This window comes from Clytia hemisphaerica, unplaced genomic scaffold (genome assembly GCF_902728285.1).
Source record: "Clytia hemisphaerica strain Z4C2 unplaced genomic scaffold, Clytia hemisphaerica genome assembly, whole genome shotgun sequence".
Lineage (NCBI taxonomy): Eukaryota > Metazoa > Cnidaria > Hydrozoa > Leptothecata > Clytiidae > Clytia > Clytia hemisphaerica.
In genome coordinates this window covers 402,029-416,245 of record NW_027104215.1, presented here as the reverse complement: position 1 = coordinate 416,245, position 14,217 = coordinate 402,029, and the positions used below count along the sequence as shown (strand labels likewise).

At 34.4% G+C, this 14,217-nt stretch overlaps 1 protein-coding gene across 5 annotated transcripts in view; it reads right to left on the bottom strand.

Annotated features, from left to right (window-relative positions):
- Positions 1–228: 228 nt before the first annotated feature.
- Positions 229–14,217, bottom strand: part of LOC136815706 (putative nudix hydrolase 6) — a 49,199-nt gene continuing 35,210 nt past the window's right edge. For 4 of the 5 annotated variants that reach the window (XM_067072149.1, XM_067072152.1, XM_067072148.1 and 1 more), the window contains 6 exons: positions 3,330–3,927; positions 2,816–2,926; positions 2,294–2,380; positions 1,709–1,814; positions 1,203–1,340; positions 229–636 (listed from right to left, as the gene is read on the bottom strand). In XM_067072149.1, the coding sequence (XP_066928250.1) occupies positions 406–636; positions 1,203–1,340; positions 1,709–1,814; positions 2,294–2,380; positions 2,816–2,926; positions 3,330–3,927 (1,271 nt within the window). In that variant the 3' untranslated portion in view covers positions 229–405. Of the gene's footprint in view, positions 637–1,202; positions 1,341–1,708; positions 1,815–2,293; positions 2,381–2,815; positions 2,927–3,329; positions 3,928–5,781; positions 5,950–14,217 lie in introns of those variants that run through there. The other variant, XM_067072150.1, reaches the window with a different exon arrangement.

The window sequence follows — 14,217 nt, the reverse complement described above, 5'->3', positions numbered from 1 at the left end:
AGAAAACAAACAAATAAAAATTTGTGAATAAAATTCAAGAGTGTCAAAAAGATATTTTACTGACAAAAACATACTCCTAATAACTTTTGTTTTGAATTATTTCTAAATGGACGTAAAGGTTAGCCTAGTACAACACATATTGAATGAAAAAATTGTTGAAAATAAATTTAGAGTTAAATTTTGGTACCTATAAGTAACCTGGGACAAACAAGACACACTTAAGTCAGGTCCAGGGTTAAAAAAACAAATCCAGAATAATTTTCTGTTGACAAATGATAAGACTATTTAAAGAAATAAAATTCAAATATATACAACGCCGTGTGATGTGAAATACTGTGATGATGGGGAGAAAAAAATACTAAAAGAAAAATATTTTAAAAATTAGACAATAAAAATATCACTTTATTAAAAATGTGCACCTAACCTCGTGCAGACTTTTTCAATGAAATCTTTATGGCTTGCGTATAATTGAATATCTCCGTCTATCGTCATCCATCGTACAGCTTGTGCGTCATCGCCGGCGTTTAGTGGGATCTTACCGGCCTTTTTACCGTCGTCGTCATGGTAGTTGTAAGCGCACGATTCCATCCATGCATTATCGGTGTTTCTGGGGTCATCGACGTAACCTTCGTAGATCTAAAGAAAGGAGGAAGGATGAAGGTAAACGAATGAATACATAAGTATAATCATCTGGTAGATGTCGGCCGAGACTGGAGTGAAGAAGTCTAACCCTTTCTCTATTTGTGCTAAGCCTGAGAGATCGAATGCTGAAGTGGAGCACCACACCTACTTTCAGTACCCAGTTATTTAGATAGGTACACAGTTTTTATCTTTTTTTTACTTCGTCGATGATACACAACACACTAGTCGCATTATCATGCGTAGTCAGAAATTCTGCCGTATACTATCTTCGCTTTCTGATTTGAATGATGGCGCTACGATAGTACGCTACAATACTTTCCCCCATCAGAATTATTAAAGGCAAAAAGTAGTTAAGCACCAGCTTCTGGACTATATCACCGGTAAAAGTAAAGGAGCTAATATAAAGTGTGATTTGCTTTAGAAATGCAACTATGTACCCAGCCTTTTTCTATGGTGGCCATTTTTCTCATTAGTCTATAACCCACTATTGTCGAATTAGTTTGCCCAAGGATTAGAAAATATCCGAGAAACTACAAGACTCCAGAGATAAAATGTTTTACCTTTTCTCCACCTTTGAAGAAATCAGCAATGAGTGTTTTGGTCTCTTCTTTTTGGTCATCTTCCAATGAGTTCAATGCTTCTTCGCCGAATTCTCGTTTCAAAGTGGCTGACACGTGCTCACCACCATCGACCATTCCCTGAAGAAAGAACAGTCCTCATTGATTATTCTAAATATTTAATAAACCCTCGTGTTAATTAGAAAATGGTTTTCAGTAGGGAATCCCACCCCATGGAGAGTTTTAGTTGTGAACAATATTAATTTTGGAAATTCCCCACACATTCTCCACTCAATTTTATATTCGACTTCTAATTCTGATAAAACTGTGAGAAAAGGAAGGTGTTTGGCAACTGTCGAATACAGGAAAATCGTTCTATAAAATATGGTTAAAGTTCCCAGACATTAATTATATGATATGTGAAAATAAGGAGTATGCATCATCTCGACAAATCCAGAATGCCGAAACATGGAAAAATAAAAAGTGGTCATAAGTCTACGTGAACTTACCCCTGGGATAGCCCATTCTTTAGTATCACGTCTTTGAATTGCGACAAACTCTAAGACTGGTTTATCACCACGTTTCTCGACATTTCCTTCACTGTCACGCTTGAATCTACAACAAAAACAAATGTAATAGGGTATTAGTTTTTGAGAGTACACTTTTACTGGCAACCAAGGAACTGAACAACATCTGTAGTTCCTTGATGAAAATTATTTACAGAAGAATTTGTGTTATTCCAGACAAAGTCTTTATCACAGAAAATCAAATCACTGTTCTAACGGAGTTGCTACAAAAGAGCAAGCATCATTTCTAACTGACCCAGCTGGCAAAAAAATTGTTTGAACGTTCATCCAACGTTACTGGGATGGTATATGCTATGGACGTTTAAGTGGGACGAGATGGAGTTTTTACAAGCTCTTATTCGATTTGGTTGGTCGTTAACCAGTAATAAAACAATTTTGCTACTTTTTCTAAAGAACGCGTCATTTTTATTACTTCAAATGACCAATTATTAAAGTATCTTATAAAAGATTCATCACATCTGGTTGTGGTATCATGGGCCGGCTTAGGAAGCAAGATGCATTACTAACCTTGTGACGATTGGGTCAGCGGCGTGATTTGGACCCCACTTTCCGAGAAGACCACGCCCTCTCATTCCAGTACGACCCATTGGATTCCTGAAAAGTATGATGAAGGAAATGAATTAATATACTGAGACTAAGACCACAATCGACGGTTCCGTACGCTTCCGAAATGAAGTAATTCTACTAAAATTGGTCAGAAAAAAGTTAGCCTTCAAATAAACTGATAAAATGGTTCCATTTTGTTTCGGTGTGAGTATGTTGTAGAAATCTAAAAATATACGATGAGGAATCCAGAAATCTTTAGGCTGTATGCATCCCCAAATCCATCCCCCTATATCAAAACTTATCAGAGGGGATGTGTGCAGCCTAAGAAATCTTCAATATTTCCTTAATCATGTTTTTCCAAGAATCTTATGGTATGAGCACAATAAATTTAACTTGTAAAGAGTTTTATCAAAAGGTTCAAGATTTCCATCTAGCAATTATTTCACTGACATTATATTTGTGAAGTTTCAGCTAATACGTTACCTTGGTACTTGTTTTCCGCTTAAATCTTCGAAAACGTAATCCCCGTGATAACTGGTACGGTTTGTTTGGCCGTCCATAGCGTTGAACGCGATTTTATCGAAAGCTTCATCGCTATAAAAGTAAAGGAATTGATTGAAGTCATGATGGTTGAATGCAAAATTTTATCTCGCAATGACAAAAGATATCAAAATTCGCAGTGTATTTCCAAAGGGTTTCAAAGTATTAAGGGTCATAGCTCTACATAGTTTGAATCATAAGAAAGATTTGAATTGTCATAGTGTAACTTTTAAATGTAATTTAGGTCATCCTCATGCATTCTTTTACCTTTCTTAAAAAGTGGCTTTCTTAGGGAATATGTAAATTTTGAACAAAGAGGGGTTCAAACTATGACATAGTAGAATGGAAAGAATTTTACACTTTTTTTCTATTGAGCATCATATTAGTGATCTTTCGAGTTTGTTTTTCCATTCCTTTTATGGCAAAAAAATAAAAGTTAAGTTATAATTGCACTTACGCGACATCAGGATCAGCCCATACAGGTTTCTCTGTCAAGATTTTAGCGTCCGTGTAAGTGACAGGTGCGTATGTAGGAAGGTCTGTCATCCATGGTACATCTTCATCTTTGATTTGGTATCGTTTGACGTCATCAGGTGCCCCTTGGTACTTTTCTTGTCTTGCTTTTTGATGAACGTCGTAAGATGTAGTGGTCGTTGATGTTGTGATCGTTTCTCCGTTTTGTGTAACCATGGTGACTTCTTCGGTGATGATAACGGTCGTTGTTTCTACTCGAGTGCCTCCTTCCGTTTGGATGACTGTTGTTTCTATAGTCTCGGTCGTTTCCTCTGTGCTTTTCGGAGTTTCCTCTGTAGTTTCTGCAGTTTCCTCTGCGGTGGGTTCGTCGCTTTTTGGTGCCTCCCCGTTCGCTGGTTTCGGGGTGTCCTCTTCTTTGGTTTCTTCAGGGGTTTCCTTTGAAGCGGGTTCTTCTTCTGCAGATTTAGGGGTTTCCTCTATAGTTTCTGTTGGTTTTTCTTCTTGTGGCAAAGTCGCATTAAGTTCGTTTTCTTCTTCACCTGGAGCCTTGGTTAAAGGTTGTTCTTCAGCTGGGCTTTTCTCTGAAATAAAGCAAAAAGGAAAGTGAAAATAAAAATCCGAAGCTGTTAAGATATTAAGGATTGAAACCGGAATGCACATATCTAGGGATGTATTTCCCATATCAACAATTTTTTCCAAGATAAGAGGTTCTTCCATGTGAAAACTTACAGATTCAAAACGATTTCAAGAAAATCGAAATGAGAAACAAAGAGTAGATAGATATTATGATATGGTAAATAAACCATATCTAGTTTTTTGAAAAATCTTATGAAATTCTGATTATAAAGATGATAACCATCATTAATTTATATCACGAAATATGTTTCAGACATCAGATAGGAAGAGATTCTCTACACTAAAAGAAAGAATTACACGAAAAAAGATATTTTGAGACATTGAAAAGAAGTGATACAATATGATACAACGTTTTCCACCATATCTTTCAGGCAACAACTTTATCATGTTTCGAACATAAAATCTACGAAAATATTGTTAAATCCTTGTTGTTGACAACGCGTTTCTAACGCGAGGTCGTTTTCAAAGACAACAACTATTTGATTTGATTGACGGGATGATTTTGCCAATGTCAATACTGTATATTCCAAACTTAAAATTCCCCGAATCACACAAATCTCGAAGCACAAATAATGAGAAATTGGAAATTGATCCTGACCCGAGCAAGCAGATAAGTGACAAAGCAAAAGAAATGGTGCAGTATAGAAACTGTAACAAAAAATACAAAAAAATGACAAGAAAAGCAAAAAAGTGAATCTCTATTAAAAAGTGCTCGACGCGCAAATGAAAACATAAGGAAATGCACGCAGTTATAAGACCGATTAAGTATCATAACATAATATTGTATATTTTACAAAATTCTTTTCAGCTATGAAAACGTAGAATCAAGATAAGCCTTTTATGATGTGCATACTATCAGCCAATACGTCAAACACTTAATAGATCTAGTTTGTTAAATTGGTTTGGTGTGAGGCTTACACTTTCTTTTTATAAGAGCCAGTAAATTTTTGCTGAGACTCGGCTGTTCTTATTTTTTTGGCACTTTGAGCCTCAAATTGTTCTTATCTTGTTCTTATTATAGGGTGTAATTGAGGTATTTCAAGCGTTATACCCAATTTTTACTACTTGAACCCCTAAGTTGCTTGAAATTGAGTAATTTCAGGCTCAGCATTGTTCTAAAATTGTTCTTATTTTTTGGCATTTTTGAGCCTCATTGTTCTCATAAAATTGTTCTTATAAAAAAAAGTGTATATAGTGTCGGATCAAAAGGGGAATCAACTTATGACAGAGTGTCTTAATTTCCTTATGAGGAATACGTCTAAAAGAAACACTCCCCGTCATAGCTTTTTAACCCACTTAGATCGACCACTGCAAAATAATTTCTGTTTATTTTGTCTGTTTGGTTCTAAAAGTTTGTAGTTTGCTTGTTTGATCGACTGCAAAAGCTAGTTTTGGTAAATGGATTGCTTATTTGGACAACTGTGCAATAAATTATTAATTATCATTTTGATTAATAACTCAAATTTTACTGAAAAAATTCGAGGTGTAGACCTTTTCATAAATTACGTTACGAACATCACTTGCCTCGTTTTGAAACCATTGCCATGGTGATTAACTCCCAGCGGATTTCATTACAACTACTTTCTATTTATAAAAAAATCATTTAAAATGTCTCAAGCAGAGATATGATCACCGTGGAAATTATTTGAATACGAGGTAAGTGATGTTCGTGACGTAATTCATGAAAAGGTCTACTGAATTTAATAAGATTTGGCAAATTCGTTTAATAAGCTTTCATTGGACCAAACCAAACATTTTTTACACCAGGATGAAGAATTGATGGAAAAAGAAATACAAACCATAATCCTTTGCGCGTCCACATTTGGTCGGACAACAACAACATAATAGACGTCGACACCTTCCAAGAAGTTTTGACATTATGAGTTTATTAATTAGTACTTTCAGAAAGTGAAATAAGTATATACTTGTTTTATTTTCCTGTACGAAAAAGAATCATTATTGGTTATTGGTTTATTGGGAAAAATAACAAAAGAATGCAAAAACAAACATAAAGAGAACCAGAATAGTCAAGATACCCAGCAGGAGTTCACACTATCACGAATCACAAATATAGCTAAAATTTACGCCACGTCCTTTCGTATCACGCCCTCACACAAACTGCTGGGGCGGTGGGTTCATAAAACTTAACTAATTATACTGTATTTAAAAAAGTCAGGAGAAATTGTAGACTTTCATGTTTAAAGAATATACAGATTTCTTCGGTAGCACGCACCACATTTAACAAACAAAGGTTCCCTATCAAAAACCAAACCCTTTGCATGCTTCACATTCAGGAAGGTAGCCTAGACTACTACTAGTTGTTGGTTTCTACAAGATGTCAAATGTAAAGAAGCATGCTATTAAAAATAATGACACATTTTGTCCCGTCGGGAATGAAGAATCAAGTCAAAGGAATGTGAAAAGGTGACAAAATTCACACTTTACAAAAGCCAAGTGTTATTTTTAGAATATTAATAACATTTGATAATTATTAAAACACATTCAAAGTTAATTACTCTTAATAGCTCAGGAACATGTGAACACGGCGTGACAAAGAGCATGTGTTGTAACGTAAAATTCCCGCCTGAAATATGTCGTTTTTATGAAATATGTCGTTTTTATGAAATTTGTCGTTCTTTTTGTCTATTTTTAGTAATGCAGGATTCTTTAGATAAACCCCCTCTGGAAAGCTAGACGACTAATTCACACATAGTAGAAATAAACCAAAAAAGAAACGGAAGGAACAATTTTAGTTTATACTTGAACTAAATCCCGTAACAATAACTGTATTATCATATAACGCCTATACTACTACTGTATTACACGCATTATAAACGACTCCAGTCTAACTACATACATACCCTATAAGCCTTCTAGGATTTAAAATACTTTCGTCGTGCCCTAACTACTACAATAAAACAACAACAACAACAACAACAACAACAACAAAACGAGGGAAACCGAATGATTGTCAGTTATTTCAAATGATACGATTCTAAATTTCTTGGATAAAAATGGCCAGAAGGGACAATAGGAATGCTGAACATATGTAAATACTGTGTGATGAAACCAAGTTCAGACACCCCTGTCTCAGTGACTAGTTTATTATGTAGAAATCAGAAAAGTTAAGTCAAGATATCTATACCAGTGACCAGTTAATCATGTGAATTTTCAAAGTTTCTATCCCCATTGAAGATTCAATTCAATTTCTGCCGAGTGTGAACAAGGTCTACCGGGTCGTGTGCCTTCAAGCAAAAAGTAAGACATCCAAACAAAAACTCGTATACATAGAACTATCTTGAGGGTAGCTTGAATGCTAGTTGCTAGCGAACGATAGAAAAAGCAACTCGGCAGCTTGCATTAAAACCTCAATTCGATGGTTATGTACGACGGAAAACCTACAAGCGTTGTCTGACTATTTTATGTTCTCAATATAAGGTCCGAACTCTTCAGTCGAGATTGAAAGCACAGATCCAAAAAACGTAATTTAAAACAACAAAGTTTACAGAGTTCAATTTTATACCATCTGAAACAAATTTCCAAGAAATCGTGCGTTCTATAAGAGCTGTTGTTAAAAAAGTATTATCATGACATTTACAATAAAATACTACCCTCAATCATCTTAACACGATTACAAGAATATTTCCAATCAAGCTGTCCCATAAAACATCCACATAACAAACCATATAAACCACTCAACAGTCACAAAAAGAAAATATTCAGTAGTTCTCTCTCCCAAAAAATCACATGAAAGACTTTGTTTCATTCACCCAAATTACAAACACAGAAGGTTTTTCAGACATCAAATCAAATATGTGATGTCGATAAACTGTAAAATGATAAACGCCCCCTTTCGCTCTATATGTAATCTGAACATTCTCTGATCTATAATTCATACCGCTTACTACTCATAAAAACAACATAAAGACTTCAAATTTTATTCATCAACTTCATGTGCAAACTCAAAGCTTAAAACATTTTTCTATATCTCTGTGGTTGCTAGAAAGAACACCCTTGAAAAAATCTCGTGTTTTAAAGCTCTCAAGAAAAATTTACTGGTATTCGTAAAAAGAATCCTCATAACCGTTCGCTGAAATCTATTTCACAATAAAAAGACTTGTAAATATTAACAAACAGAGAGGCCTACATAAACATCAATCCAGCAATGCAGTTTGGAGTGTCTAGAGATTGTCTGAACCGAAATATGACTGAAAATACATTTTGTGTTCTTATAAAAGAATTGAGAATCCTCGTTGATTTGATCAATGAGTTGAAGTTTATCAAGTTTACAAATACTTGTCGAAAAGAAGCAAAAGGTAGATCAAATTTACACGTCTTCATCTACGTCGGAACCATCTTTCTCTGATTTAAAGCTAGTCTAGATTCTGTATTGTAAAATCTTTAATTTTATCGCTTTCTAAAAACAGAAGCATATACACTTCAATTCAAAATTATTTCTTCTTTTGGTTAACGTGGTCAAGTATTAGGATAACGAGTAAAAATATATATTTTTAGAAAGTAACATAATGTTTATTTCTTTATAAAAACAATACTGCTTTCAATAAAAGTTACTTTTATAAAAAGTATATTTGTATTCATTTCCGAATACTTGAACATGTTTACCCAACAATTTCATTCATTTAGTTTATTTGTTATTTTGAAATCTTCGAGATTTTCATGTGTAACAGTGCGTAATCCCACATTCTCAATATAAATATCATCTGGATCTAACACACACCAACGAAAAAGAAAAATCCTATCGTAAACCATCGTCTAGTCAGAGCCAGCAAAAGTACTCCCAACCCCAGAAAGCAAACTCAAGAAATCTCGCTCAATCCAATAAAAACTAAGCGTAATATTATAAATTCATGCAGCTGCTCTTCTGAAAAAAACCACCACGAAAAAAAGCGCGCTATAGCAAGTATAGTTTGAACGGGTGTGAATGAAATAAATAAAATAGATGTAGAGAGAGAATTGAATGAATAGTATCTGAGTCCATTCCATTAAACACAGACTCATTGTTCTCATGTATTACATTGCTTCAATATCCTTTTTATTTTGTAGGATCCAACTAAAAAATCTTTTATAAGAATATTTGGATAGTTCGAAACTGACGTGAGGTTCTTTATAAAAACTTGTTCATTCTCTGAATTGAATAATACACGACATACTTATTTAATGTAAAAGTCGTAAAAGTTTTACCTTTCGAACCAAAAGGTAAAAAACGATCAAACTTGTAATGATTTCTATTAAAAAAACTTAAAAATAACGTTCTTATGGATAAAATATATATTCTTCACACATAAAAAGCAGAAAGGAAAAAGAGGAAGAATACATAAAAGAAGAAACTTTTCACTCGATATATCTTGAAAATTTTCACAGAACAGAATTCTCTTTTGTTCACCAAAAAACGTGTTCTAATAAAAAGCTAAAAAACAATAGGAAAAAACGAATAAAGAACGATTAGGTTCACAGCAGGTTTGCTCCAATAAATTTAATAGAAAGAATACAATCTATTTCAAACGACAAAAAGACAAGCAAATGATGTAAAGATATATGTGAAAGAATACTTATTGTTATCTTTGTGCTTTCAGTGGGGTTCAAAGTCCAATAAATTCATTTCTTTTACGTAAATTTCAATTCAGATTTTACTAGACCGGCACGCCAGTCGGGCTGGAACGGTATCACGCGGTGAAAGTGATCGTGGGAGTTAGGTAAGCGTAGGAAGAAATTTTGTCGGTGGCAAGGGTTGAAAGCTGTTAATCAGCAGCCTCTCACATACTTTTGCTCGTTCTCCTACGCAGCTCCTATTCTAAAAAACGCCCGCCGCCTTTATGTTCCCGCCCTCTGACATTAATCTCTCTGATTAATTAACAGACTTAGTTTGCTAGTATATATAAGATTTTCCACGAAAAAGTTTTTTCTGTAGTTTGAAATTCTAAAAAAATTTAATCATCTGCAATTTTAATCATTTTAAAATACAACTCTATCAAGTTTATTCTTTAACATTTTTACCCGCGATTATCTTTCCAATTGTGTGTCCTTGATAAGGATTCATGATTTACTTTCTTTTGAAATTCATTTCCAGTCCCCTCAAAAGCCTACCGCGCCGCTACAGTAAGGCTTGATATTCACAACCTTGTCGAAATAAGTACCTCCAGTGTTCCAATAATGTACAAAAAGTTTTTGTCTCCAAGCTTCAGAACTGTTTCAACAACAAACAATAAGACACAGTGTCACAGAACCGATGTGAAAAATGAATAATTATTTTAGCCTGGCTGGGAAATCGACTTTGATTTCAACCCCATTTGAAATTCAGAACACTGGACTTTTTAGAAACAATAGAATTTCTATAGAAATTTTATCCAGACTGTGGGAAAAGTTCCACCAGGGCACTGAGACAGGGGTGTAATAACGAACAGAGCATCCCTGCCTATTCAACGAAACATATCGTCATAACTTTAAGTATCCAGATAAATATCTAATGATATGAAAGCCTAGAAATGAATGTCCAAAGTACGTAGTTTTGTTTCGCAAAAACGAAACAACAACAAACGGTAACTAGCCTTTAAGTACTTCAAATTTAAGCATTTTCTTTAACTTAACGTCGAATATTTTCTTGATTTTGAACCGTTGCCAGAATTTGAAAGATAAACATACACACAAGAGTATTAAGTAACACAGCCTCATCTTTTTAAAGTGACAAACCCACATTCTACAGCTTTATATAATTTTCAAAGTTACATACAGTATTTGACTGTCAAAAATGATTTCTCAGTTAAAACGAAGATAGAGCTGCGATTCTAATTTAAAGTAATTTAATTTGTTAACAGTAGGCCCTTTAAGCACAGCCTGAGGGAAAATATCAGAACATGCCATGTCAAAACATTTTACGGAGGCGAACTATGATTGGCTGGTCTGTAAATTATGAAGCAGGATCTTCCAATAGCAGGCTTTGGTGGGGATTATATAATGAACCTAGAGATAACTTCAGCTAGTGTACTGACGCTGTATTTACTATCAAATGTGAAACCCTCTCGTTTAGAATTTCCTCCTCCTTCTAAAGCCAATCACATTCTCACAATATGAGAAATTTGTTTCTTCAACATAACGCAAAACGATCCATTTCATCATGGATATTCTTTACTTTTTTGGGAAAATCATCCTAAAATATATTCTTACAGTATTCTTAGGTTATGATCCTAATTCAGACTAGATTTAACATTTTAGTCATTACACGTCTCAAGCATAAAATGGCACTTTTGTAAAAGGAGTGAGCCTAACTTGGGGATAATTGATAATTTGTAATTGAAAATGCTCTAAAAATGGCATTCTTAGCTTGATTAGCAAAGTTCCATGATGGTGATATTCTTTTTTTTTTTTTTTTTGGCCATTTTCATCATGGACATTCTTATAATGTGTATTCTTATAAAAGAAAAAGCGTGTATCTAACAATTAATCCCAGATTGCCTTAGAATAAAACAAATCGATGCACGAAGGAAAAAAATTAAAATTTTACTTCAATTAACCAAAACAAGGAACATTCAAGAAAAATTACAATACAACAGCATTTGAATATCCATAAGTATTCCACATTTTCAAAAAGGAAACGTAGTAAAAAAAATCATCGTAAAATGAACGAAAAAAGCGCGTAAGCAGAGATCGCGAAAAATTGTTTACGTCGAAAACAGTATACTGAACATACTTTTGTATGAAGTAAACAAACCGTTTATCAACTATGCTTTTTAAAAAGTGAAAATGAAAGAGAAACTGAAAAAAGGTCTGGTTTCTTTGAGCTAAATCAAATTTCTGAATTGGTCGCCTCAGACCGGGGGGGGGGCGTACTTATAGAAAAGAACGTACTGGTTAGCTCTAGTTTAGACGGCCGACTTTCTGCCCTGCCTATATATGCGAACAGTAAGGTTTTTGACCTTAGGCTTTTCCCTTTCGAAAATCGTCACTCCCCGACTTTGTCTCTCTAAAAGTAACTTTTCTACAAAAATTTAGTCCGCCGACTCGCATCACTACCAAGGCATCACTGGTTCACTAAGACAGTTTAATCAAGTGTTTAGTTAAAAATGAAGATGAAAAGTATACTGCATGGGCCATGTTTGTGTACCAGACAATAAAGTTTGAAAATAAAAAAAAACTGAAACCTGGTTTCTCTTAGATCAATTTTGAGTAATGGCTCACCAAAATTGGGCTCAAAGTTTTCGCTTATTTTTCACTCAAAATGTAATAATGGGATCGATCTAAATTTGAAAATGGAACATGAAGATGAGTTGAAAGGACAAGAAGAAGATAAAGAAGTAAAACTTACATTTCTTGTAAGGAAATTTGAACAAATTCTTCACGATGACTGTTGCTTCGTAGTCTTCTCTACTGAGCTGTACCGAGTTGGAAGTGTCCACGTTAGTTAGTGTATGACCAATAATAAAAAATTCGACCTTATATAGCAATGAATGTTTCGAGCAGAGGTATTTGCGTGCAAAAAAATGTTTAATAAAATCTATAGAATTATTTTTAAAGTTCCCAAATAAAAAAAATGATGCTTAAATGTCGTAATTTGAGAGGATTTTGGAAATCCGTGAGGGACATGAACAATTATCATATGTTTCCTACTAACAAATTCTTTATAAGAAAGTTTTCCTTAACTTTGGAGAAGCTTATTTCACACAGGTATTGACATCTGATTTTAAAATGTTCTAGCTTTAACGTTCTTAGTTTATACTTAATCATGATAAGAATCGACTAACAGCTGATGATTGGTTGAAATCAGAGAACCCGTGACTATTGCAACCAATCAGCTGTAGAGTCTACTGCTAGTAGCAGTAATTAGCAAAATGATTTTATCATCGACCCCCGAAATTTCTAGCCTTAATCCTAATGTGGGTTTTAGAATAAACAAGTTCTTATTTTTCCACTGTTCTTATACGTAACTCACAACAAGCCAAAGAAATTGACACGACTTGAGAGGGGAAAGTACGGTAGAGATTATTGCTTAAACTCAATAATAGAAGTGAAACCAATGCTAACACAAACAAATAAACATAAAAGAAGGGAAACAACTTTCGTGTCATTTACAGGCAAACATCAATAGAACGTCCATCTATCTAAAAAGGGGCTCTATCTAACAAATTCTGCATTACTATAAATAGACAAAAATAACGACAAATTTCATAAAGAACGACAAAGAAAAACGACAAATTTCATATTTTCGCCGTCCACAACTCCGACCGAAAGTGACCGTATAACCCCTACAGATTCATTCCTCTTTGTTTATCACGGGAATTAACTACATGTGGCCTAAAAGAACGACAAATTACGCATGCGTGTTATTAATGCAGGAATTGCAAGACGAACCTACTGAAAGGCCAGCGCAAATGCATCCAACATTTCATTCAGCATCGAAATTTCTAATGTTGGATGAAATGTTGGACGCATTTACACCGGCCTTAACGCGACAAACATCCGTATAACGTTGGAATGAATGTTTTGCAACTGCTGGGTGTACTAGCAGAAAAGACAGAAAAAGCATTCCACGTTCTCAACCACTTCCTTCTTTTTAGACGGAATTAGGGTTTGGGTTATTTAGTGCTACTGCAAGATGATATCCAAGAAAGAATCGAACATTTTGTCAGTTAGGGCAGTTAGAGGAAAAAGCTTTTTTTCTTGGTTTCTTTTAACATATGAACGTTTTACTACAAAACATGTCTAAGACAGACAAAACTTCCAGCATTTTTGGAACACTCTTTACTTTTTTGAAGGGAAAGTTATTTTTTGGTTACGGACGTGTTACTACATAGTTCATTGTGTGTCGTTTCTATATATGGAAGGAAGCGATGTAACAAAATGTAACCATATATGATGTAAGAAAATAACAGACAGACAGACAGAGCTTTTAAAATCACTTCTTTCCTTTCCAGATTTTTAGATGGTAAAAGTTATTTTTGGCAAACAGCAAACAGTGCATGAAAATTCCAGCTTTTTCACGAATTTATTGAATAATGGGATGTCCCGAGAAGATATCTTCATACCTTCAAGAATTTTCCCTCGACAACATTCAACATCTGGCCACGGTGTTAAAATTTTGTTAGAACTCGCAGAAAGATTCAACCTCGTTCCCAGTGTATTATTAGCTTTTATGTTTACTGATAGCGACCGACCATCCATCAATAATGTATACAAGGCCTGGAAAAGACAATATCTTAAATATCTTAAAAATCTTGAAACCC